This window comes from Hibiscus syriacus, unplaced genomic scaffold, assembly GCF_006381635.1.
Source record: "Hibiscus syriacus cultivar Baekdansim isolate YM2019G1 unplaced genomic scaffold, ASM638163v2 tig00112159_pilon, whole genome shotgun sequence".
In the NCBI taxonomy this organism is placed as follows: Eukaryota; Viridiplantae; Streptophyta; class Magnoliopsida; order Malvales; family Malvaceae; genus Hibiscus; species Hibiscus syriacus.
Window position 1 is genome coordinate 1,000,626 of NW_024063263.1, and position 26,633 is coordinate 1,027,258.

At 36.3% G+C, this 26,633-nt stretch overlaps 4 protein-coding genes across 6 annotated transcripts; 3 read left to right on the forward strand and 1 right to left on the reverse strand.

The window, feature by feature from the left end:
- Positions 1–7,114: 7,114 nt before the first annotated feature.
- Positions 7,115–16,477, forward strand: LOC120175108 (60S ribosomal protein L6, mitochondrial-like). 3 transcript variants are annotated; one of them, XM_039181811.1, is made up of 2 exons: positions 7,115–7,118; positions 15,991–16,477. In XM_039181811.1, the coding sequence occupies exon 2, from the start codon at positions 16,010–16,012 to the stop codon at positions 16,316–16,318; it is 309 nt and encodes a 102-aa protein (XP_039037742.1). In that variant the 5' UTR covers positions 7,115–7,118; positions 15,991–16,009; the 3' UTR covers positions 16,319–16,477. The 3 variants fall into 3 exon arrangements, with proteins under 3 accessions (XP_039037742.1, XP_039037743.1, XP_039037744.1); XM_039181812.1 differs by lacking the exon at positions 7,115–7,118 and adding an exon at positions 14,854–14,949; XM_039181813.1 differs by lacking the exon at positions 7,115–7,118 and adding an exon at positions 15,259–15,455.
- Positions 9,753–13,806, forward strand: LOC120175104 (methylenetetrahydrofolate reductase 2-like). Its single transcript, XM_039181806.1, has 12 exons — positions 9,753–9,871; positions 10,199–10,646; positions 10,733–10,793; positions 10,884–10,966; positions 11,073–11,246; positions 11,418–11,591; positions 11,978–12,078; positions 12,193–12,304; positions 12,511–12,591; positions 12,688–12,865; positions 13,051–13,385; positions 13,597–13,806. The coding sequence occupies exons 2-12, from the start codon at positions 10,242–10,244 to the stop codon at positions 13,678–13,680; spliced, it is 1,788 nt and encodes a 595-aa protein (XP_039037737.1). The 5' UTR covers positions 9,753–9,871; positions 10,199–10,241; the 3' UTR covers positions 13,681–13,806.
- Positions 10,794–25,361, forward strand: LOC120175105 (adenosylhomocysteinase). Its single transcript, XM_039181807.1, has 3 exons — positions 10,794–10,813; positions 23,189–23,951; positions 24,405–25,361. The coding sequence occupies exons 2-3, from the start codon at positions 23,241–23,243 to the stop codon at positions 25,149–25,151; spliced, it is 1,458 nt and encodes a 485-aa protein (XP_039037738.1). The 5' UTR covers positions 10,794–10,813; positions 23,189–23,240; the 3' UTR covers positions 25,152–25,361.
- On the reverse strand, positions 17,084–19,402 carry LOC120175106 (serine hydroxymethyltransferase 4-like). The gene is made up of 4 exons (XM_039181809.1): positions 18,663–19,402; positions 17,897–18,287; positions 17,712–17,813; positions 17,084–17,592 (listed from the first exon to the last, which is right to left on the reverse strand). Exons 1-4 carry the CDS (start codon positions 19,338–19,340, stop codon positions 17,348–17,350), a joined length of 1,416 nt encoding a protein of 471 aa, XP_039037740.1. The 5' UTR covers positions 19,341–19,402; the 3' UTR covers positions 17,084–17,347.
- Positions 25,362–26,633: the final 1,272 nt, after the last annotated feature.

Consider the following 26,633-nt stretch of genomic DNA (forward strand, 5'->3'; position numbering starts at 1 on the left):
AAAATGCTCTCAATTTCATATTTAACTTTCATTAAATAAGTCCAAGTTGTTCGAGTGTAATCATCAATGAATGACAAACCATTTAGCCTATGTTACATTAGGAATAGGTGAGGGAACCCAAATATCAATGTGAATAAGAGAGAAAAGATGGGATGGCTGATATATAGATGGTAGAAAAGATGTTCTTTTATGTTTTACAAGTTGGCCTACATCACAAGTAAATGAAGTTTCTTTTTTTATTGATAAACAATGGAGGAAAATAATTTTTGTAGGAAATAAAAATTCGGATGACCTAGGCAAAAATATCACAACATTAATAATGTATAGACTACACAGTTCAGCACTGCCAATCACCCTCTCCAAGTCTATTTCTTGAAAAACACGGCCAAGAGAATTAAAATTAGCAAAGTAGTGAAGATCATTGCACAATTTGCTAATAGACAACAAGTTGCAATGCAGCTTAGGGACATATAAAACAGATTGGAGCATAAGATCCTCAGTAATGGCAACTACTCCAATTCTTTTAACTATTGTTAAAGATCCATCAACATTCTTCACAAACCGCTGATCGGTAGGTTGTTTGAAATTGGTAAACAATTGTCGATTCCATGTCATATGATCAGTGGATCCCTAATGCACAATCCATAAAAAACATAGAAGTATTGGAAAGAAGGAAAATATTACCAGACCGATTGATGGTTGTATATATTGGGTCAACATAAGACAAGTTCTGGCGAATCAGCTGTTGGAGTTTAGCAAGCTACTGCTAATTAAAATTGAGGGATGACTCTGATTGAGTGACATTGGCAGAAACAGTCTACTGTGGTCGGAGATGTTAAGGTTTCCAATAAGTAGGTCGACCATGTAATTTCCAGTAATTTTCCTTGAGATGGCCAACTCGATGATAGTGTTCACACCACGGTCGACCAATCTTTTGTTTCCTAGAATTGGTAGAGTGTGTAAGTAGGAAAGACGCATCAAAGGGTGAAGACTCGATCATAATCAGGGTTCGTGTACTCTCTTCACAACGCACCTCTGAAAATAGTATCGACGATGTTTCTGGTTCACTGTTTTCTTGTAGAAAATAGTATTTGTCACACAAGTCCATGCATTAGTCTCATATAAATAAACTTTTTGCCAATACCTATTCAACGTGTTATAATATTGAGTAACACTAGGGTCATCTTGCTTGAGATCCGAGGCTTTACTCTCGATCCCAAATAACTCATATATGTTATCGGCGCTGGAATACATCTCCTTGACAACACATTGTTAAAAGTCCAAAGGTTGGCATCCAACTTTGAAAATGGTTTTCAAAGTTTGGTAAATTTTGGTAGATTTTTGTTGAAAATAGGAATGGGTAAATTCACTTTAGTCATTGCACTTTAGGGTATTTTCAAAGATTAGTCCTTAAGTTTCAACTATAAATACCCTAGCTCATTTAGCTTCAAGATCATCCCATATCCCAAAAATCATTTCTTTCTCCCAATACTATAGAGCTTTCTTGTGAGTAGTGAGTTTTTTGTAAACATCTGTAAATTTTCTCTCTTAGTAAAAGATCTGCAGCAGTCCAGAGACGTAAGCAAAATTGGCTGAACTCCGTTATCAATTTCGGGTATTATTTTTCCGCTATTATTTCGCATTCTCACTAATCTGGTTATAGGGAAATTACTTGTACTCGGTTTATTTCCCAACAACTGGTATCAGAGCTTTTGGTTATGCATTTTGTCAATTTTTACGAGGTTACTATTTAATACTATTCACATGAATAGTAAATTTTGTGAATAGTGAAAATTTTATCGGCGATATGAGTTTGTTGACGGAGGTGTTATAATACACGGTGGTTCGCACAAATTGTCAGAAACGATCCAAACGAAACCAGATTCGAGTGGGAGCGATAGCTGCAGACGAAGTGAAGGTGAAAATTGAAAAGTTTGATGGTGCAGACTTTGGCTTTTGGAAGATGCAGATCGAAGATTTTTTGTACCAGAAAAATCTATATCAACCTCTCTCAGGAAAGCAACCAGAGGGCATGAAGAATGAAAACTGAGCTCTTCTCGACAGACAAGCCCTCGAAGTTATCCGACTGACGTTATCCCGCAATGTTGCTTTCAACATAGCAAAGGAAGAGACCACGGCGGGTTTTATGGCGGCTCTCTCCAGTATGTATGAGAAGCCATCAGCCTAAAACAAAGTGCACTTGATGAGGCGATTATTCAATTTGCGGATGACGGAAGGGGCATCGATGGCACAACACCTAAATGAGCTCAACACAATCACAACCCAGTTGAGTTACGTGGAAATTGAATTTGATGATGAAGTTCGAGCTTTAATTCTCTTATCATCTCTACCAGACAGTTGGAATGCTACTGTTACAGCAGTCAGCAGCTCGTCGAGAAATAGTAAATTAAAATTCGACGATGTTCGGGATCTGGTATTGAGTGAAGAAATTCAACGAATAGAATCGGGTGAAGTATCAACCTCCTCAGCCTTGCACACGGAGTCTAGAGGGAGAACTTCAGAAAGAAATTCAAACCGAGGCAGATCGAAATCCAGAACGGGAAAATCAAGAACGGGAAAGAAAGATTTTACCTATTATAACTGAGGCAAGAATGGTCATTTTAAAAGAGATTGTCGAGCACCAAAGAAAAATACCGGCGCACAGGATTCTGCCAACATGATAGAGAAGACAGGTGATGCCATGATTCTAAGCGTCAACAGTCCGATTGAATCATGGATCTTGGATTCAAGGGCATCTTTCCACTCCACCTCATGCCGAGAAATCATGGAGAACTATGTCAGTGGTGATTTTGGGAAGGTTCATCTAGCCGATGATGAAACCTTGAAGATCGTCGAAAAAGGAGACATCCGATTAAAGTTGCCAAACCAGACCACCTGGACGCTGAAAGGAGTGAGACATATTCCTGGCCTCAAAAGAAATTTGATTTCTGTAGGACAGCTTGATGGTGAAGGATTTAGCATAACTTTTTCAGGCTGTGAATGGAAGATTACCAAAGGAGCACTCGTCATTGCTCGTGGCTTGGCCATATGAGTGAGAAAGGGATGAAAACACTTTTGTCAAAGGGGAAGTTGCCAGATCTAAAGAATGTAGATGTCGGACTATGTGAGGATTGCATCTTTGGCAAACAAAAGAAAGTCAGCTTTGCAAAGATTGGTAAGACACCCAAGGCTGAAAAGTTAGAGTTGGTTCATACTATTGTATGGGGACCATCTCCAGTTCCATCTCTTGCAGGCTCATTATATTATGTCACCTTCATCGATGATTCTCCAAGGAAGGTGTGGGTTTATTTTCTGAAGAAGAAATCAGAAGTCTTTGATACCTTCAGAAAATGGAAGGCCATGGTGGAAAATGAGACTGGTCTGAAAGTCAAGCGGTTGAGGTCTGACAATGGAGGAGAGTACAGAAATTGTAGATTCAGAGATTTCTGCGCAAACAATGGGATTAAGATAGAGACAACAGTTCCCATGACACCGCAACAGAATGGCGTAGCATAGCGCATGAACAGAACTCTGAATGAACGTGCCAGAAGCGTGAGGATACATGCCGGATTGCCCAAATTTCTATGGGCTGAAGCTATCAACACTGCTTCTTACTTGATCAACCGTGGGCCCTCACTTCCTTTGGATGACAGAATACCAGAGGAAGTTTGGAGCAAGAAAGAAATAAACCTTTCACACTTAAGAGTGTTTAGTTGTATTTCTTATGTACACATAGACTCTGCTGAAAGAAGTAAACTTGATGCTAAGTCAAAAAATGTGCCTTTGTTGGTTATGGCGGTGATGAGTTCGGTTATCAATTTTGGGACTATGAAAATCGAAAGATAATCAGAAACAAAGATGTCATTTTCAATGAGAATGTGATGTACAAAGACAGGTTAACTGTAGAATCAAGCATCTCCAATACTGAAGCTGAAACAAAGGAATTTGCTGAGTTCGAGGAGATTTCTGGAAATGATGTTCAAATCAGTCCTGAAGCAGTTCAAGAAGAACCAGGCACACCGGAACTAAGACGCTCCTCCAGAATTCCTAAACCAACCCAGCGGTATTCTCCTTCTTTGCACTACTTGTTGCTGACTGACAATGGTGAACCAGAGTGCTATGACAAAGTAATGCAAGTGAAGGATTCAGTCAAGTGGGAGTCTTCCATGAAAGATGAGATGGACTCGCTTATGTCAAATCAGACGTGAGAATTAGTTGAATTACCACCATACAAGAAAGCGCTCCACAACAAATGGATTTACATGATCAAAGAAGAGCATGATGGGAGCAAACGCTACAAAGCGAGATTGGTTGTCAAAGGTTTTCAACAAAAAGAAGGTATTGACTACAATGAAATTTTCTCTCCAGTCGTGAAGTTGTCTACACTCAGACTGGTATTGAAAATTATAGCTGCAGAGAATTTACATCTTGAGCAGTTAGATGTAAAGACATTTTTCCTTCATGGTGATTTGGAGGGAGAAATCTATATGAGGCAGCCAGAAGGCTTCATAGAGGCGGGCAAGAAAAACCTGGTATGCAGGTTGAAGAAGAGCTTGTATTGTTTAAAACAAGCTCCTAGATAATGGTACAAGAAGTTCGATAGTTTCATGAGTAGTAGTGGCTTTACCAGATGCCAAGCAGATCATTGTTGCTATATCAAGAGGTTTGACAATAGATTCATTATTTTATTGTAGTACGTTGATGACATGCTCGTTGCAGGCTCAGACATGCAAAAGATTATAAACTTGAAGCAAAAATTGTCGAAGCAGTTTGCAATGAAAGATATGGGCGCTGCAAAGCAGATTCTTGGGATGAGGATCAAGAGAGACACAAAGTCGGGGATTTTGATGTTATCACAGAATGAGTACATCAAGAAAGTACTCTCCAGGTTCAACATGCAAGATGCTAAACCAGTAAGTACACCTTTAGGTATTCATTTTAGACTCTCCAAAGAACAGTCACCAAAGACGGAGGAAGAACGTGCACACACAGTGAAGATGTTGTATGCCTTAGCAATTGGAAGTCTAATGTATGCCATGGTTTGTACCATACCAGATATTGCTCATGCAGTGGGAGCTGTTAGCAGGTACATGAATAATCCGGGCAAGGTACATTTGGAAGCAGTCAAATGGATCCTCAGATATATGCGGGGTACTACAAACAAAACATTTTGTTTCAAAGGTGGAGATACGATACTGACAGGCTATGTAGATGCTGACTTAGCCGGAAATGTTGACATCAGAAAGAACACTACAGGGTATGTTTATACTCTAGGAGGTACTGTAGTAAGTTGGGTTTCTCAACTACATAAGATAGTTGCTCTCTCCACAACTGAAGCAGAATATGTCGCTGTTACGGAAGCCAGCAATGAGATGGTCTGGCTCCAAAGTTTCTTGGAAGAGTTAGGCAAGAAACAAGAAAACAATGTCTTGTATTGCGACAGTCAAAGTGCAATCCATCTAGCAAAGAATCCGTCTTTTCATTCCAGGAAGAAGCACATACAATTGCGATATCATTTTATTCGGTCTCTTTTGGAAGATGGGATTTTGAAACTTGAAAAGATTAGCGGAGCTCAAAATACAGCAGACATGTTGACAAAGACGGTGACCACGGACAAACTGAAGTTGTGTTCAGCTTCAGTTGTCATGCAAGAATAACAAGACTAGAAATGCTGCTGCATCGATCGAGGTGTGAAGACAAATTAAAATCAGTCTTCAAGTGGGAGATTGTTAAAAGTCCAAAAGTTGGCATCCAACTTTGAAAATGGTTTTCAAAGTTTGGTAAATTTTGGTAGATGTTTGTTGAAAATAGGAATGGGTAAATTCACTTTAGTCATTGCACTTTAGGGTATTTCAAAGATTAGTCCCTAAGTTTCAACTATAAATACCCTAGCTAATTTAGCTTCAAGATCACCCCATATCCCAAAAATCATTTCTTTCTCCCAATACTAGAGAGCTTTCTTGTGAGTAGTGAGTGTTTTGTAAACACCTGTAAATTTTCTCTCTTATTAAAAGATCTGCAGCAGTCCGGAGCCGTAAGCAAAATTGGCTGAACTCCGTTATCAATTTCGGGTATTATTTTTCCGCTTTTATTTCACATTCTCACTAATCTGGTTATAGGGAAATTACTTGTACTCGGTTTATTTCCCAACACACATCAGATGTCATGCGTTGTGCCACAATGTAAAAAGTTTTCACCAATCTTACTAGACATGGTGTTGATCAACTAGGATATCACTTGGTTGTTATCTTGAAGCCATCGTTCATACCCAGGATCAGTGTCATCAGGTTTGGAGGCCCTGCCTGTGATGTAACCAAGTTTGTCTCTTCCAGTGATGTACATCTTAACTGATTGGACCATTGAAGGTAATTGTGGCCCATCCGTTTGTGGACAGTTACAGAGGTGGAAGATTCAGCAAGAACATCACTGGTAGGATGATTGCTACTACCAGAATTGATTGTCGAGGATGATGAAGGAGCCATCAAAAATGAAAAATAACAATAAAAACTAGACTAATACCATGTGAGTTTTAAACAATATGGAAATTATTTCTAGGACTTTTTATTCACTTCTCACTTGACTTACAACTTAGAGAAATTCCCTAACTTATAAAATGTAAAAAAACAAACTCTGCAACATACTAGAGATAAGTCTAACAAACAAATTTTAAATTTAAATTTGAAACTTGAACTAACTACCTAATGTTTAGGGATCTTGAACCAACAAGAACTATTGTAGTAGGTAACTTGTTCTGTCAAGAGCTATTATTAAGAAAATAAATCAACTGTGTACCAGTTTGTTTTTGGAAAGGGAAAGATAAGCTGACAAAGAATGCTCGGGTAGGTTGGTCAAGTATTTATTGTCCGAAGTTGGAGGGGGCTTGGGTCTCAAGGATATTAAGAGTTGTAACCAAGCTTGTCTCATTTATTTGGCCTGAAAGTTGTTGCTGAAAGATAGCTCGGTTTGGATTGCTTGGTGTGATAGCTATTTCTTGAAGGGGGAATTTTTGGCATGTGCAAAGTTCTCTTAGTTCTGGTTGGTTGTGGAGGATTTTGCTTTACCTGAGGCTTCAAGCTATTGCTATTTATGACATCCTTTTAGAGCTTAGGTCTTCGGTTGTTGCGATTTGGAGGGCGATTCAGGTGCGTGGAGTGAAAGTTTCTCGGGATAGGCTCATGTGGCATCCTGGCCATATCCCCCAAAAACTGTCATTACATGTGTAGTTGTTTTGGATGGATTGCCTATTAAAGATCGTCTGATTTCTTTTGGTTTGGATATTGTTGGTGTCTGTAACCTTTGTTTGCGGGAGCAAGAGTCACAGGACCATCTGCTTTTTGGTTATGACTATTCGAATAAAGTGATGTTTTAGAGGCTTGTCATCTCTCGAGGTCGGTCATGGAGTGGTGCCATGAGTTGCAATGGGTTTGCTGTAGGTTAAAAAGGTAAATCAAAGCTCTCATATGTGTTGAAATTAGCATGGAATAGCTTTGTTGCTCTGATTTGGAAGGAGAGGAACCGAAGACAGTTTCACGATTGTAAATTTTTAAATGGAAAATGATGAGTTTGGAACATATGAATAGTCAGGTGATCATTTTGTAACTTTTAATAGTTGAGATAATCTACAAAGCAACGATTTATAGTTGGGGGACCATTGTGTAACTTTTAATAATTAAGGGACTCAACAAAGCAACACTCCATAGTCGAGAATCATTTACATTATCGATAATTAATTTTTTTAAAAATAAATATTACCTTTTAATCATTTTAGATTATAAAATATTATAATTTCTTTTTTAAAAGAAATTGTATGTTTTAAAAGATTGATCTTTTATCTATATAAATTTAAAATTATTATACATATCTTAATGTGAACAATACTGAAAAAACTAGGTTCTTGATGAAAAATTTAATCTAATTTTTTTGTATGACTACTGGTATCTGATTTATTAATTGATTAATACGGATCGATACGACCCCAAATAAATTTTTAGAATTTTATTATCTGATGGAATAAAAAATATTGTAATGGAGAAAATGAAAGCCACTGTGATGGCAAGTTTGAGGCAATGGAAGGTAAGGTGTCACGTCAGATAAAATTAATAGGAGGTAACATCAGGGATGGTACTGAAAACGAAATAAAAGTCCAGTGATTGTATTGTAAGTTTTAAAAATTGAGTGACCAAAATGCAAGTAATCTAAAGATTTGGGGATTATTTGTGTACTTTACCCAAAAGATAATGCTCGGTTCCTAAACTGTCTCACTGTTTCCCTCAACCCCTACACATAAAAAGTCTTTCGATATTCGAGTCGATGATTCTTATTTTATAACTTGAAGTTAATTTAAAGAAATTTCGAGTCGAGTTTTACTTATCTTTATGTATAATTTCATTTAGGAATTATTATTTTTATTAATTTAAGGCGATTACAAGTAGTAGTATTTTTTCTAAAGACTTTTAATTATTTGATAATAAACGCTTAAATATTGGTGGTTGTTAGTGCTCGAAACTGTAATTTTTATGAATAACAATTATTTATTTAACTACTGAAACAACTTGATTCATGACATTTAGAAATTATTGAAGATCATATTAAGAATAAAAGATACAATGACAATTATTTGAGAGTAGATAATTTAGTATTGCTTGTATTAATATGAATTTTATAAAATCATTATCTTTTTAAAAGTAAAATCATTATTTATAGGTCTATTATAATAGGGACGATATTTGCATTTAATAGTATTCATGATATTCTTTTTTACACGAATCAAATATTTTCGGTGATTAAAAAAATAATTGTTATTTTTAGAAATTTTTAGTTTGAGTATTAGCGACTACAAAATATTTAAAAAAATTATTGTCAAATATTTAAGAATCTTTAAAACAAATACAATCAATTATAATAATCTTAGATTAATAAAAAAATAATACTCTTAGATGTCTTAAAATATTATTAAAAAATTAAGAGACATAAATTCAATAAAAGAAAGATAATACACCATATTTTAATACTTATGATATAATTATCTTATTAAAAACCTTCATAGAAAAATCTAGTGGGATCGAAAATTTGACTTAATTCAACTCGTTATTATCCTTGTAAGTGATTGATAACGATTTGATAATGAACGATTAGCCACTCTTGCAGTTATTGGTGTTTGACTCCGTGATCTTATAAACAATAACAATTATTTTAACCGCTGAGATAATTTAATATGTACTTATTACTAAGATCACTTGATGAGTTAAATGAAATATGTCATTGTTTATCTTCGGTAAGTTTTTTTAATGGTATGGTTGGTAAAAGTTTAGATCACTTGATCAATTTGATCATTTTTAGTACTTAAACTTTTATTTTTTAAAATCATACTTAACATTTAGTTTTGTTCATTTTAGTATCGCGTTAAAAACTTAACGTTAAGTTTTAATTTTTTTTGAAAGTTTAGGTACTAAAGTGAGCTAAAAGTGATAGTTTAGATATTAAACGTGTTAAGTTTTTGACGGCAATGTACTAAAATGAAACAAAAATTAAATATTAGGTATGATTTAAAAAAAATATAAAATTTAAATATTAAAACAAACTAAAACTAATAATATAGGTACTAAACACATAGTTTATCCTAAAAGTTAAATGATGTCTATGATTGTAATTTGGAGCTTATCAATGATATCATATTGCTGAAGCTATTGACTAATGGAAGTCGGTATGTGTGAAGTGATGGGTTAATTGACACAGTAGCTTTTGGGTTGTTTAATTGCAACTTTGTCATTTCAACCACACCAACCCTCTCCGCTCACCTTTATATACAAGCTCAATTTCCCAATCATTCTCTGCTTCAGATCTCTCCTTTGATCCCAATAGCCCCCCTCTTGTGAGTTACCTTTCCTTTTCATAGTTCCATGGATATGGGAAGATTTTGTCTTTGTTTATTAGCTGTTGGATTCTTGAATATGCAACTTGTAGTATCAATGTATCATTCATGTTTCAGCTGATCTGATTTACTTACAAATGATTGATGTAAAATGTAAATTCTTCATTTCTTTTTTATCTTTTCTATGTTGTTCTTCAAAATTGAATCTCGGGTTTATCTCTGAATTATCAGTTTTTCATTCTGATTTGGGTTTGGGATTGATCTTTCTTTCTTTCTTGTTTATTTTGTCTTAGAAAATCTGGGTTTTGATTTTCAATTCTTTTGCAGTTGTTGTTGTTGACACTGAGAATCCCAGATCCAATTTAAAAAAATGAAGGTGATAGAAAAGATCCAGTCTTTGCAACAGGACCAAGGGAAGGTGGTGTTTTCCTTTGAGTTCTTCCCTCCCAAGACTGAGGATGGTGTGGACAACCTGTTCGAGAGGATGGATCGAATGGTGGCTCATAATCCGTCTTTTTGCGACATCACATGGGGTGCCGGTGGTTCGACGGCAGATCTCACTCTCGACATTGCTAACAAGATGCAAAACATCATATGTGTGGAAACAATGATGCATCTCACTTGCACCAACATGCCTGTTGAGAAGATTGACCACGCTCTTGAGACCATTAAGTCCAATGGCATTCAGAATGTTCTCGCCCTTCGAGGCGACCCACCTCATGGCCAGGACAAATTCGTTCAGGTGGAAGGCGGATTTGCCTGTGCTCTCGATCTGGTGAACATCGTTGTTCTTTATTTATTTACTTTGCTTCCATTTTTTTTACCAGGAGTATGTTACTAAGTTCTGTTACAATGTTCTAGGTGAAACATATTAGAGCTAAATATGGTGACTATTTCGGCATAACAGTTGCTGGTTATCCAGGTGCTTTTGATCTTCGTTTAGTTCTCTGCTACAAATAGGCTTCTATATTCGTGGCCTGTGATTATTAATCTTGCCCATTTTTTCGCTCAGAGGCTCATCCTGATGCTATCGGAGATAACGGCTTAGCTACCCCGGAAGCTTATCAGAACGATCTTGCGTACTTGAAGAGAAAGGTTTTACTTTTAACTCATTGGTTATTTTGAAAGTTTTGTTCTAAATTGTAATATCTCGATTTCCTTGTAGTAGTTAATTGTTGTGTTAAACCTCTCTACTATGTAGGTCGATGCAGGAGCTGATCTGATTGTTACTCAACTGTTTTATGATACCGATATCTTTCTCAAATTCGTCAATGATTGTCGCCAGATCGGAATTAAATGTCCTATCGTGCCCGGTATTATGCCCATTAATAACTACAAGGGCTTCTTGCGCATGACTGGCTTTTGCAAAACTAAGGTATGTGGTATCATAATAATAATGCATATGTTTGTACTGATACGTTGTTTTTACTTGTGTTTGAATATACCCGTTATGGGCTGCTAGAAGAGTGGATGTGAAGGGCTATTTGGTGGTTACTTCGATTAGTAGTTTTCGATTATAACATGTAATTTTATTGGCTCATTGTAGATACCAGATGAGGTTACAACTGCCTTAGAGCCTATCAAGGACAATGATGAAGCTGTAAAAGCCTATGGGATTCACCTTGGAACAGAAATGTGCCGCAAGATTCTAGCTAACGGGATTAAGATGCTGCACCTTTACACGTTAAACATGGAGAAATCTGCATTAGCTATTCTAATGGTTGTTTCTTATCATCCTATATTTCATCATTACTTTTGCATTTTAAAGATGTTACTACCGAATATCATTTGACTTCTTGAACTCTGAAATTTAAAATGAAAAATCTTGAATAAATATTCAGTTCATGGTTCCTTTCTCAAATTGAACATTTACGATTTGAGGGTCTAATGAAAACTCTCAAACCTTATGTTTTTGTTCACTTATTTTAGAAAAGATATGCAAGTACGGTATACGTGACGTGTTACATGCAAATTTCATTTAACTTGACGTTGCTCTGTCTGCAATTGAAAGTAAATGAGAATTGAACTTTGGCAATAGTTTCGGGTTGAGCTAATGTCCATCATTATTCGTTTGCCCCATGCTAATCATAGGCTTTGTTTTTGCAGAATCTTGGATTGATTGAAGAGTCCAAAATTTCCAGGTCTTTACCTTGGAGACGCCCTGCGAATGTCTTTCGTGTTAAAGAGGACGTTCGGCCAATATTTTGGTATGTGATAAATATTGAGCGTCCCAGTTCTTGGCTAGATCCATGCACTTCACCGAGTTGTACCATAGTGTAAACATTCCTGAATACCTGATCTTTCCGGTTTAATGATGACAGGGCTAACCGTCCAAAGAGCTACATATCCCGGACAATTGGTTGGGACCAATACCCACAGGGGAGATGGGGTGATTCTCAAAATGCATCATATGGTGCGCTATCCGACCATCAGGTATACAATATGGTTGAATTTTGCTATTTGTTTCTTATCGATAATATTTAAAGCATCTTCGGTCCATTCAATAACAAGTTGATGTGTTATATCGGTTCATTGATAGAGAACACCGACTTTTGTTTGATCGATGAAATGTCCTCATTTACTTCCTCTTTTGGATGATATAACCGTGTGTGACCGAAGTTGATTTAATTTCTCAACAGTTCATGAGGCCCCGTGCTCGTGACAAGAAACTTCAGGAAGAATGGTCTACCCCATTGAAAAGCATTGATGATATCCAAGAGGTGAAATTTTGATATTCGAATCCATTTGGTATATGCTCCTCTCTTTTTCGATTAAACCGGCCTTAATTATGTAATTCTCAAATTCGGATTTATCAGAAATTCAAAAGTTATTGTCTGGGTAAGTTGAGAAGTAGCCCTTGGTCCGAGTTGGACGGGCTTCAGCCGGAGACAAAGATCATAAATGAACAGCTAGGAAAGATCAATTTGAAGGGTTTCCTTACCATCAATAGTCAACCGGCTGTTAACGGGGAGCGCTCTGATTCTCCATCTGTTGGTATGTACAAGTATCCGACTTATGTTCTCTTATGTATCCTCGAATTTGGTTCGATAAAGTATCCCTTGCGATGAATAGTCGAATACTACTATCCTGTTTGAACTGTCTTCCCTTTGCTTCAAATTCTCATTGTAAAAGCTTGCGCTGATATCCGTACAAACTTGTTCCAATATGATGGCTTGCAGGTTGGGGTGGCCCGGGAGGGTACGTTTACCAGAAGGCATATCTCGAGTTTTTCTGCTCACGGGAAAAATTAGATGCACTTGTGAAAAAGAGCAAGTCGTTTTCGTCTTTGACCTACGTTGCTGTCAACAAAGATGGGGATTTGGTATCGAACATCGGTCTCACAAGTGTGAATGCAGTAACCTGGGGTGTCTTCCCAGCTAAAGAAATAATCCAGCCAACCGTTGTGGATCCTGCCAGTTTCATGGTGTGGAAGGATGAAGCATTCGAAATCTGGGCTCGATCATGGTCCGCCTTGTACCCAGACGGCGATCCTTCGAAAAAACTGCTCGAACAGGTTTGTTTCTCGCTTTGATGCTCACTCCTGCACTTCATATTTACTAGGACTGAGCACAATACCACCTTAATCCTATCTATGCGAATATGCAAAAGCCAAAAAATAGAGTTGATCATGCATGTTTTGGAGACAAATAACAATGCATCCGACCCGGAGTCGGAGTTACGCCGTATAACATGACGCGTTCGATTCTGATTCGGTGTTTTTGCAGATTCAGAGGAGCTACTATTTGGTGAGCTTGGTAGATAACAATTACATGGATGGTAATATTTTTGGTGTTTTTGAAGATGTTTGAAGAGTTCATCTTATGAACATCGTTTTACTTTATGATTTCTGCTTTCATTGTCTATTGGTCTTTGAAATTTCAATTGTACCTTTATATTAGTAATAATGAAAATTTGATATTATGCTTGGATTTGAATTTGATCGTTATTTAACGGTACAAAATTAAATTGTTATTTTAATAATTTACTCCATTCCTAATTATTAAAATAAAAACATAAAATTATTTTTATAATTATATGTTTTAAAATAAAAATAAATTGATAAATTATCAATTAATTTTGAAATGATTGTGATAACAAATTGGATCAAACATTAAATAATACTATATACATAATTTAATAAAAAATAATAAAATTTTGGGAATAAAAATAATTTTAGGAATTTTTTTTTAGAAAAAAATAATATTTTTATTGAAAAAACAGCCCCCGACCATGTGCTCCCTTCCCCTTTCCCTCTTCTCCCCCGGTCAGTTGGCCGACGGTAATTGTCACCGTCGCCGACATCAGAATTAACGTCGACCCCTGATCAAATTCCGTTGACTTTTCGTAGTAAACTATCACCATTTATCGTGGAACAGCGTTCAAAGGTTCATCGTATTTTAAATCACCGTTTTTGTTTTTGTCGATTCCGACCGATATCGATATAAATAAGCCATACCGCCACCACCATTCGAATAATCGTATAATTTCGTTCAAAATCCAACCATTTGGCGATGACGATGATGGCCGAAGATGACTGGTGACCGTGGAGGGAGAGGGAGAGAAGGACGGGGGTTGAGGTTGATTTTTTATCTTTTATCTTTTAAAATTAATATTTTTATTATTAAAAATTTAAAAAAAATATATAGACTCCTAAAAGTATAAATAAAAAAACGTTAGGTACCTATTTTTAACGAAAAATTCTTTAAGTACCAAAATGTTTTTCGAAACATAATTTAATCACTTATTTTTATATTAAACCAATTATATATATATATATATATATCAGATTGAGCATGAGGTTATCACAAAAATTAAATCAAATTAGATAAAATATCTTTAAATCTAAGTCTGATCAGATTGAAAGATAGACCAAAAATCAAACTGAATCCCATCCAATTAATAAATATTTAAATAATAATTACATATAAATTTAACTTATTTAAAAGAAAAAGTTATTCTAAATTTCCCTACGTACATTATCTCTCTTCGCACATCCCCGCCGCCTAAAACGCCTAGCACCGCCGGACTCACCCTCTCTTTACCTTCACGTTCCCGACAGATCGGGAAATCTAAACAAGGTAACTTTTGAAAACCTAAACTTAAATTGAAGATTGATTTCCACTTGATTCATGAGAATTTGTGTTATCTGCTCAAAATAGCCGTGCAATAGCGGCTTTAACACCGCTACGCCACCTCTATTTGAATCTATGTGTGTATAGATGTCAAAATGATGTAATTTTTTTTTATGAAATCTGGTCTTAGTTCGTCCTTTGTTGAAATGCCATTAGTTTTTTGAAATGTCAAAATGATGTATCTCTCGATTTATGTATTATTATTTACCTTTTCCCTGTCATTGCTGTTGTTACATCTAAGATCCGTTGACAATTCAAATTGCTCTGGTTTTTGCTTGGCTGCCTTTGAAACTGCTTCAGAGTGCAATCGAATCGAGCTGAGCTCAAGCTGCACGAAGCTTTAAGTTTGGCTCAAAATTTGCAGCTTGAAGCGTTTTGCTCGAGTATAATCTGAGTTGCATTTTTATAGCCCGTGCTTGTTCTACTGGAATTTGATTAATCTCGCTTACATGGTAAAAAATGAGTCTGCTCCTCATTCTTTATTTTATAGTTGATTATTTTTGCTTGAATTGTGATTTATCAATACTAATTAAAAAAATCAAAATGCCTGATCATACTTGCAAGAAACTCAAGTCAAGTATTGGGGTATTCGAATTCGCTTTATTCAATATCTTAGCTCAACCTGATAATGGTCGAGTCGATTTTGATTCATTTTGAATCTAACTTGAGTAGCTTGTGATAGCTGGTGTCTAATTTACACCCTACTTTGACTACATCTTAAGATCCTTGCTTGAGTTTTATTTCGATTTGGATTTAGGTCAAGGAATAGAGAACCCCTTAATTTGGCCGAAATTATTAGGGTAGGGAGAGGGTCGCAGAGTTTTTAACAGTTAACCATGTATTTATCAGATTCGGATAGTATGAAAACTAACCTGGATAGGGTACCGATATCCTACTTGTTGCCATTCCTACATTCACTTCCTTTGAATGGATATTTGTTTTTTTTTTATCTTTCAATGATTTTTGAAATGATTACCACTTATTCAGGTGGTTATTTTCGGTCATCATGGAAGCTAAATTCTTTCGGTTTCTTAAAATTGTTGGAGTTGGTTACAAAGCCCGAGCTGAAGCTGAGGGGAGACTCTTATTTCTGAAACTAGGCTACAGTCATGAGGTCGAACTTACCGTTCCTCCTGCTGTTCGTGTTTTCTGCTTCAAAAACAATGTTGTTTGCTGCACCGGACTTGACAAGCAGAGGGTGCATCAGTTTGCCGCAACGGTTCGAAGTTGCAAGCCTCCAGAAGTTTACAAAGGCAAAGGTATAATGTACATTGACGAAGTTATCAAGAAGAAACAAGGTAAAAAGTCGAAATGATTTGGTGGAAGTGCTCGGTTTTACTTGGGGGAATTGCATTGTCTAACTCGGAAACTTAGTTGAATATCTGAACAAAATGTAAGAGGCATGTTGGAATCCTTGACATCTATGCAACAATTTTGAGGGGTTTTCAATAAATCACTTTGTTTTGGTGTGTTTGATTGATGTTTTCTGAACCAGAATCGGATGAAAAGTAATTCTAAAGCCGGTGAAAATGATCTTAAATTTTCCCAGCCTTCTAGAGTTAGAGATAAATGATAGATTGTCATCCGAATCCTTCATTTTTCTTGAAGTTTCAATGTTCAGCCTGTATTCGGATATGTTTATACTTTGTAGTGGATGATCCTCTTAATGCTATATGAAAAATATAGGGTATATTTGTGTTAGACACAAGCTTATCTGACATTTAGTTGCTAATTTTGATGTTCATATACTCTGTATTCGGAACTTCTGAGCGCAACAGAGAGTGTTCAATCTGAGTGCAACAGCATACATTAGAGTGTTTGAAACTTACTTCCGAGTGCAAAAGCATTCGTTAGAGTATTCAAAACTTACTTCCGAGTACAACAGCATACGTTAAGAGTATTCGAAACTTACTTCCGAGTGCAACAGCATCCATTAGAGTATTCAAAACTTACTTCCAGCATACATTAAAGTACTCGAAACTTATTTCCGAGCGCAACAGCATACGGTTACGTTAGAGTATTCGAAACTTACTTCCTCGTGCAACATCATACGTTAGAGACGTAGAGGTAGGTAATTATAGACTCAAATTTCTCGTTTATTGATTGAAGCGATAATTGGTACATAAGTTTTATGTAGACTCCTACAAGAAATGGGCATCAAAAGCTTGAACCATCACAGCAAATGGACCACTAACCCTAGACAATGAAAACCATACATGGCAATAGAAGAAATTCTTAATATTTTCCCTTTGTTTCCAACTCATCGGATACTAGCAGAGGCAAATTTCCATAAGACCCATATGCTGATAATAACGGCCATAAAGCATAAAAAAGTAGTTGAGATCTAATCCTTGTACTTCATTTCGGACATCTTGAAGCCCGGCATGTCGAAAGAGGATGCGAACTTTTCAACATCGGCCTTGAGCTCTTGGATCTCCTTCTTGTTTTCCAAACCTTTGTTGAAGTCCTTCAAGAGCTTTCCGTACTGCTTTTGGATGTCCAAGGTGATGGTCACCGCTCGGTGGAGGAACTCACCAATCTGTTCAAAATCTTTCTCGACCAAGCCTCTCGAAGTCATGGCAGGTGTACCTGTTGATATCAATTTGCATCATAGACCAGGCCATTTTAACGAAAATTTTGATCAAGCTTCTAAGAGTTCTGTCGTCACACACTATCGAAGACAAAAACCAATAGAGAATGATTCTTACCGATTCGTACTCCGCCGGGAGCCAATGCGCTGCTGTCACCAAATACAGCATTCTTGTTAACGGTGATGTTGCACAGGTCACAAAGCTTCTCCACCTTGTTGCCTGTAAGAACAATGATAAAACTGATCAGAATCGAATCAAATCGAAAATGATAATTGTAAGGCCAAGTGATTCAACTGTCATACCAGTCAATCCAAGAGGTCGGAGATCCCAAAGAACAAGGTGGTTCTCGGTCCCTCCAGTAACAAGCTGGTACCCCTTGCTCATCAGGTACTTTCCAAGGGCAACTGCATTGGCCTTAACTTGTTTTGCATAAGCCTTGAACCCGGGTGACATGGCTTGTTTCAAGGCAACGGCCAAAGCACCGATCTGGTGGTTGTGAGGACCGCCCTGAAGAGAAGGGAAGACGGAAAAGTTGATCTTGTCTTCGAAATCATACACCGCACCTTCAGGTTGGCCCTTCTTGGGGGGTTTCGGTCCTTTACGATAGAAGATCATACCGGCCCTAGGACCCCTCAAACTCTTGTGGGTGGTGGTGGTGACAATGTCACAGAACTCAAATGGGTTCGCCGCCTCCTACTCCAACAATAAAACCAGAAAGAATTCAACAATCCGAGACCGGAAAATCAAGAACTACATAAAGTAACTTAATAATGCTGAAATACCACCATCTAACAAACTTCATATAGGAACAATGATTGCGAGACCTATAATCAAATCCAAGAGATTTTTTTTAATATTTTGAACTATTATAAAATAGTATTTGTTCAGAAAACCTGAAAACTAACACTTACGTTTTCCTCTAAGATCACTTGATGGGTTCTTGAATCAAGAGATTTTAATATCATAAAAAACATTGAAATCACAACTAAAACTAAGATCTAACACCACCAATAAGCAACAAACAAAATCAAAGGAAAACAAAGTTGAAGTCCAAATCAAACAATATACCAGACCAGCAACAAGGCCGCTAATGTGAGCCATATCGCACAGCAAGAGAGCTCCACATTTATCAGCAACAGCCCTGAATTTAGCATAATCCCAGTCCCTAGGATAAGCACTCCCACCGCAAATGATAAGCTTAGGCCTGAAATCCATCGCCTTCTCTTCCAACTTATCGTAATCAATATACCCACTGCTCGAATTCACCTTATAAGGCAAACTCTCAAAGTAAATCGAGGTAGCCGAAATCTTCTTCCCGCCGGAGGTATAATACCCATGAGTCAAATGACCACCGGAAGGTAGATCCAGCCCCATGATCCGATCATGCGGCTGGAGAACCGCCGTGTACGCGGCGAAGTTGGCCGGGGAACCGGAATACGGCTGCACGTTGACACCCCATTTGGTGGGGTCGAGATGAAAAGCCTCCAAAGCGCGAGACCTGCAGAGATTCTCGATCTCGTCGATGTATTCGTTGCCGCCGTAGTAACGGTTCCCCGGCATGCCCTCGGAGTATTTGTTGGTGAGGGCGCTGCCGAGGGCTTCGATGACGGCGAAGGAAGTGAAGTTCTCGGAAGCGATGAGCTCGATGCCGCGGCATTGACGGCGTTTCTCTTTCTCGATGAGGTCGTGGATTTCGGGGTCGACGGATTGGAGGGAAGAGTTGCCCCAAGTGTTAACTGGATCCATTGCTTATTGGTGAGAGGTAGTGGAAAAAGGGTAATGGAGGTGGCGCAAAGCGGAGGAAGATCGGTGGCCATAAATAGAAGACTTGTATGGCTACTTATAGAAGTGTTTTTGACGTGCTTGGTGATAGTATTTTATATTTTTTTTCTCTTGTTTTTAATATTTTTAATGATCAATATTTTTTTAATTAATCACTGGTATCCGGATCGACTAATTCAGATCGAGTACTGTAGAGGCGAAGACGACCCTCTCAACCCAGTTTACTTATTCACAAACGTCAGGATTCGAACAGATGACCTTACTTAAATGACCTAGTGACTCAACTCACTAGACCAATTAATTGTTGGTTTTAATAATCAAATTCTTATCACAAATAAATAAATAAATAAATTTTAATGTCTATCATGCTAAAAAAAAAATCTTGGATCCGATCTAATTTAACAAAGTTAACTTTTTCTAATTTGAGTTTTGAGAGATTATAAATTATTTTTTAAAAAATAAAATAAAATAAATCGAGCGTCCTGAGGAAACTTTCTACGAACCCAAACAGCGTGAGTCTAATCTGAAGAACCAAAACAGAGAAGATAAACGTTATAATAAATAAGAACAATCTTAATTAATTGATGCGATGTTAAACCCAACCTTAAAAAAATTAGACTAGAAAAATGATCAAAAAATAAAAATGTGTCATAAATGTAAAGAAAAATGCATCGTAAAAGTAGAAGAAAACGTAATATGATAACAGAATTATTATAAACTTAAAAAAGAAAAGAAAAATAAATATATAATATAAGAAAATAAATGAAAAAATAAAGAAAGACTTGTAACATTACTTATACTATTGATATATAATGGGTTATATGTTTTAATAAGATTTTACACAGACATGAATTTATCCAATTTATGTAAACAAATTATAAATACATACGTATAAATTAAATAATTGAGGATCTTTAGAACATATAATGTCGTCATAGATAAATAAAAAAATTATTAATAGGGACGAACAACCCATAGATGGGTTATTGGTAAGAATACCTACAACATAAAACTGGAATTTGACTATAATTAAGTGGCGACGATGTTAGCTTAGATGTCCACAACCGGTGACTAAAACTAAAATATGGGGGTTGGTAAAACAATCGAAAGTGTAAGCATAAACCCATCATTCTCAAGTTTTTGGTGGCTAATGGGTAGGGATGGGCATGAACTCGAATTCGATGGGTTCTGATTCGACTCGATCCGATAGGATTGGTTTTTTAAAAAGAAATAGGTTCTATTTGGGTCGGGTCGGGTATTTTTAATGTGGTGTTCGAGTCAGAGTAAAAACCCGACCTGACCCGAAAAATATATAATTTTACATTATATATTTAAGAATAATTACAATAATACCATTCTCTATATATATATTTTTCAATTAAGTCATTGTTTTTTAGGGATAACAGTATGACTCGAACCCGACGGGAAAACCCAAAACCCAATCAAGTTCGGGTCGGGTTCGGGTTCTGGGATTTTTTTCGGGGATTTTTTCGGGTCGGGTTCGGGCTCGAGGCAAGGTATCCCTGCCCCGACCCGCCCCGATTATATATATATATAATATTTTATATATTTTATATTAATTATATATATAATATTTTATATATTTTATATTAATTATATATAAAATATTTTCGGGTTCGGGTTTGGGTTCGGGGCAAAAAAAATCCCCGACGGGGCGCCTCGATAAAAAACTCGTCAGGGATCGGGTCGGGGTCGGGGAATGGGGATTCATTTCGGGTTCGGGAACTGGGCAAGCAAAACCCGCCCCGAACCCGACCCGTTGCCATTCCTACTGTTTTTATTGAATAAAAATATTTTTTATTATTTCAGGACTGGTTTTTAAATTATATATCGGGTCAGGTTCGGATTGGGTGAAAACTTGTTTTGGTCAAATGGGGTCGAGTCTCGGGTGAAGGACTACTTATTCTCGGATCGAGTCGGATGTTCCGCCGGTTCAAACGCCACCAACCCCGCCTCAAAACTCCCAAACTTTCACACCTTTTGAGAGTTGGTGGCATTGCACAAGCGCCTTTCAAGTTTCAACTATTCTTTGACTTTTTTCTCTCTCAAAAATTAACGATGAATCAAATAGTTCTTGCTTAGGAAGAGGAGAAGAGAGTTTTATTCGTAATGAGTATTGAATCCGTAATTTTAAAAAATATATTTAATTATTTGTTTTAGAATTTTTTTTATAAAATCAAATATTGAGTATTGGGATAAATTATACAAAATGGTTTGTTGACCATAGAACGTTATTTTCTTGAGCCCTCTATCTTTTAAAAGTTGTAAAACAGTCTCTGAATATGAGACTTTGTTTTATTAAATCCCTCAACGGTTAACAGTTACAAAATGACCACTCGACTATTAATATGTTCAAAGTCGTCATTTTTCATTAAAAGATTGACACCCGTCTAAAATGGACGTTAACTTAAGATACGATGAAAATTATATTTTAATGATGTATAATGGCACCATCGTTTTTGTCAAGCACTGATTAGACGACATAACATTTTAAACATTGACTCGGCGTCATAAAGTGAACGAAGCGTTGATCCATAAAATACAACTCAAACAATTCCGAGATCAAATTTTATTATAACCAAGTCAACATGTTAACGTTCAACTCAGAGGATCATCAATTTTTTAACAAAAATTAACGAGTTTGAAATACGTTAATAATCAAATGACTATTTTATAATTTTTAATAGTCGATGTACTCAATAAAACAACACATGTCGGAGAAGTGTTTGCTTGTTTTACATTAATTCTAATTTTAAAATGAAAAACAACAATTTTCTTTGGAGAATTCAATCTTGCGTTTATATGTAATAGTCGTTGGCAATTACATTTCAAACATACAAAATTACTTGGAGTAGTTTTAAGGTTGCTATCAAAGTAGAATATTATTATATTTGAACTAAAATATGGCAAATTGACAATACCTTTTACATAGGATTTTAATTTATAATAATATATATTCGCTTAATTTTAATTGAATAAATGAACGAACATGAACATCTGAACGGGCAAAATTTTTTTGTTCGTGTTCGTTCATTAAAAATGATAAACAAACACAAATGAACAAATGTAAACGAACATAAAAGAACGAATATAAACGACCAAACATAAAATTAATTAAGTTTATATTTGAGAAGGTTTTTTTCTTTTCCAATAATTTCGTGATTTATATTTTATTTAATTGATTTATTTATTTTTATTTGAATTTAAAATTAATTGGATTTTAAAAAATTAATGGGTTTAAGAGTAAAATTTATTAGGTCTTAATATTTCAAACAAGTATGGAGATTGAATTGAATATAAATGAGCAAACATAAATGATCGAACATAAACAAATGTAAATGAACGAATTACCGAACATTCACGAACATAAATGAACGAACACGTCTTTTGTTCATGTTCGTTCATTTAATTAAACGAACATAAATTCTTGTTCATGTTCGTTCATTTAATAAATAAACGGACATAAACAAACTTACCGATGAACATATCTAGCTTTGATGAATGAATCTCTCAACGATAATTTTCTACATATATAAATATTTAAACTTAAAATTTTATTTAAACGATATCAAACTTTTTACAATATAACATATTTATCCTAATATTTCTTTTTTTTAGCTTGATAATGAGAAAAGTAAGTCGACATTATGTGAAAAATCAACATCTAAGTGTAGATGAGATCCACCAACCCCACCCATCGAATCCTGACCGTCCAATTCCACATCTCTTAGTCTATTTATAACACCCTAACTTCTTCCCAAATTTCTCGCCACTTCCCAATCCAATTCAAGGGAGAGAGTGTTTTCACTGATTTCTTCCCTCTTAACTTCATTTCTCTCTGTCATGGCTCTCTCCGTCGAGAAAACCGCCGCTGGTCGTGAGTACAAGGTCAAGGACATGTCTCAGGCTGAATTCGGCCGACTCGAAATTGAGTTGGCCGAAGTCGAAATGCCCGGTCTCATGGCCTGTAGGACCGAGTTCGGCCCAGCTCAGCCTTTCAAGGGAGCCAAGATCACCGGTTCTCTCCATATGACTATCCAGACCGCCGTCCTCATCGAGACACTCACCGCCCTCGGAGCCGAAGTCCGTTGGTGCTCGTGCAACATTTTCTCCACTCAAGACCACGCCGCCGCGGCTATCGCCCGTGATTCGGCGGCCGTTTTCGCCTGGAAAGGTGAGACACTCCAGGAATACTGGTGGTGTACCGAGAGAGCACTCGATTGGGGTCCAACTGGTGGACCTGATCTGATCGTCGATGATGGTGGTGATGCCACTCTGTTGATCCACGAAGGTGTTAAAGCCGAGGAGGTTTTTGAGAAAACCGGACAATTACCAGATCCGGCTTCGACCGATAACGCCGAGTTTCAGATCGTTTTGACGATTATCAGAGATGGATTGAAAGCTGATCCTAAGAAGTACAGGAGGATGAAGGAGAGATTGGTTGGTGTTTCCGAGGAAACTACGACTGGTGTTAAGAGGCTTTATCAAATGCAAGCCAATGGAACCTTGTTGTTCCCTGCCATTAATGTCAATGACTCTGTCACCAAGAGCAAGGTAATTATTTCTCAGCTTGCTTACAGTGTAGATCTCTCGTTTCTTTTCCAAATCTGATGAAATAGGTTTCTTATTTTGTGTAAACTACTTCAGATCTGGTGTTTGATTGTTTAATATTCGAAGCATTGTATTCGTTCGAATGTAAAATCAATACGAACTTGAACATGGTTATGGAGGTATGATCTTAAATGTAGGAAAAAAATGCAGTACTCACAATTGAATTCGAGTGATATAGACTCTAGCATGCTTTGATTTAGTTGCTGAATTTGGTTTTAATGATCATTAATTCTTCAAATCTGGCGTTTGATGTTTAATATTTGATGCACTGTATTCGTTAGGATGTGAAATCGATACGAATTTGAACATGGTTATGAAGTATGATCTTAAATATAGGTGTTAAATTGTGGGTTTGATGATGAGTAATAGTTTATATGTTTTGATTTCTTGGAACAGTTCGATAACTTGTATGGATGTCGTCACTCTCTTCCCGATGGTTTGATGAGAGCTACTGATGTGATGATTGCCGGAAAGGTTGCTGTTGTCAGTGGTTATGGTGACGTTGGCAAGGGCTGCGCTGCTGCCTTGAAACAAGCCGGTGCTCGTGTCATTGTCACCGAGATTGATCCCATCTGTGCTCTTCAAGCTCTCATGGAAGGACTCCAGGTTTTGACCCTCGAAGACGTTGTCTCTGAGGCTGATATCTTTGTCACCACCACTGGTAACAAGGACATCATCATGGTTGACCACATGAGGAAGATGAAGAACAATGCCATTGTTTGCAACATTGGTCACTTTGACAACGAAATCGATATGCTTGGTCTGGAGTCATATCCTGGTGTCAAGCGCATCACCATCAAGCCTCAAACAGATAGGTGGGTCTTCCCCGAAACCAAAACCGGCATCATTGTGTTGGCCGAAGGGCGACTGATGAACTTGGGATGTGCCACTGGACACCCTAGCTTTGTCATGTCTTGCTCGTTCACCAACCAGGTGATCGCCCAGCTCGAGCTATGGAAGGAGAAGGCAACCGGAAAGTACGAGAAGAAGGTTTATGTTTTGCCAAAGCACCTTGATGAGAAGGTTGCCGCACTTCACCTCGGCAAGCTTGGAGCTAAGCTAACAAAGCTCACCAAGGATCAAGCCGATTACATTAGTGTGCCTGTGGAAGGTCCTTACAAGCCTCCTCATTACAGGTACTGAGGAGAGTTTATCAAGAGGGAAAAGATTATGTCCGGATATGGTGTGATTGTTTCTTGTTTACCAAAACTTCTGTGTTGGGTTTTCCTTTTGTGTTTGGGTGATGGGAAAGTTTTATGGGTGGGAAAATGATGTGGGATTCAGTCTCTTTGAAGATGACTGAGCAGGGGATGTTTGGAAAGGATCTTATAAGTATTTGGCCATTAATGCGGTCATGTTTGTGCTTCTTTTGGTTCATAAAGAAAAAAAAAACCAATTTGCTTTTGTTTACTTCATTAAAAAGTATTTGATTTTACATCTTAATATAACACTAACTAAATTAAACTCGAATGAATTGGGGTAGTTTTATAGTAAGGTGGCCTTAATATACGGTTAAAAAAAATTTATCGGTTTTGTTATTTTTTTTAAAATAAAATAGGTAAAAAATTACTGAAAATATTATTATTTCTATAAAAAAACATTATTCAGCATTTTACCGAGTTTGATAATATATCAGGTAAAGTGTTATCTAAAACATTATTTGTTCAATCGGATATATTACCAAACTCGGTAAAGCGTCCAATAATAACTAAACATGTATAACTAATAATATTTTTGGTAATTTTTTTATCGGTTTTATTAAAAAAAATAATAACAAAATTAATAACGTCTTTCTTTAGTCGTATATTAGACTGTCGCACGTAAGACTCCTCAAAAAATAGACACATATTTACTATTCGAAGAACCATCAGACTTCTTGATTGTTGGAAGCTTGGAAGTCTGTTGCAAAACCCAGACGGTGAGGTTCTAAAACATGATTAGAGATTTAAATAGGGGTTTGTTAAATTAGTTTGTCTGTTAAGTTTTTAACGACGGGTATTAAAATGAAACAAAAACTAAACGTTGAGAATGATTTAAAAAAAAAAATTAGGTACTAAAACATGCTAAAACTGATAATTTAAATATTAAATACTTAGTTTATTCTAAATTATTTTAGTATTACGCATTTAGTGTCTTTTTGTTAAATTAGGGAACCAATATTTCTCGATATAATTAGAGATATCATTATAAGAAAATATTTTAGAAAATATAGTGAATGCTACAATAACACAATTTTGTGAGAAAATGAAAGTATAAATATTAAAACGAGTTTTTTTTGGAAAATATTATTTTAGGGTGAAATAATTAATAAATAATTAAAATTTTAGTATTAAAATGAAACTAAAGATTTAAGATCATAAAAAACTTAAAAAATTATAATTAAAGGCTCAAGATGAATAATTGTCTCTGATGACAAGGTATACGACAATAATTCTTTTACCATCAAGGTCGCTAAGTTCGTCCTTATTATTATTATTATTATTTTACTTTAAAAGGGATTTAAAATAACGTATGTTTCAATTCAAAATTTAATCTTATTGTCAACAATAATTTATTCTGATGCATTTTATTTTTTTCAAAATTTAATTTGAATTAATTAATTTATTTTGATTTAATTTAAATTTT

What these genes read in the sequence shown, in the direction of transcription:
- LOC120175105 (XM_039181807.1), top strand. Translation starts at nt 23,241, where the DNA reads ATGGCTCTCTCCGTCGAGAAAACCGCCGCTGGTCGTGAGTACAAGGTC. An exon ending in ACTCTGTCACCAAGAGCAAG is followed by an intron (nt 23,952 to 24,404) that starts GTAATTATTTCT and finishes TTCTTGGAACAG; the next exon opens with TTCGATAACTTGTATGGATG.
- LOC120175106 (XM_039181809.1), bottom strand. Translation starts at nt 19,340, where the DNA reads ATGGATCCAGTTAACACTTGGGGCAACTCTTCCCTCCAATCCGTCGAC. An exon ending in GCGGCCTTGTTGCTGGTCTG is followed by an intron (nt 18,288 to 18,662) that starts GTATATTGTTTG and finishes TTGTTGGAGTAG; the next exon opens with GAGGCGGCGAACCCATTTGA. An exon ending in TCCCGGCGGAGTACGAATCG is followed by an intron (nt 17,593 to 17,711) that starts GTAAGAATCATT and finishes TGATATCAACAG; the next exon opens with GTACACCTGCCATGACTTCG.
- LOC120175104 (XM_039181806.1), top strand. Translation starts at nt 10,242, where the DNA reads ATGAAGGTGATAGAAAAGATCCAGTCTTTGCAACAGGACCAAGGGAAG. An exon ending in AACAGTTGCTGGTTATCCAG is followed by an intron (nt 10,794 to 10,883) that starts GTGCTTTTGATC and finishes TTTTTCGCTCAG; the next exon opens with AGGCTCATCCTGATGCTATC. An exon ending in CTCTGATTCTCCATCTGTTG is followed by an intron (nt 12,866 to 13,050) that starts GTATGTACAAGT and finishes GATGGCTTGCAG; the next exon opens with GTTGGGGTGGCCCGGGAGGG.
- LOC120175108 (XM_039181811.1), top strand. Translation starts at nt 16,010, where the DNA reads ATGGAAGCTAAATTCTTTCGGTTTCTTAAAATTGTTGGAGTTGGTTAC.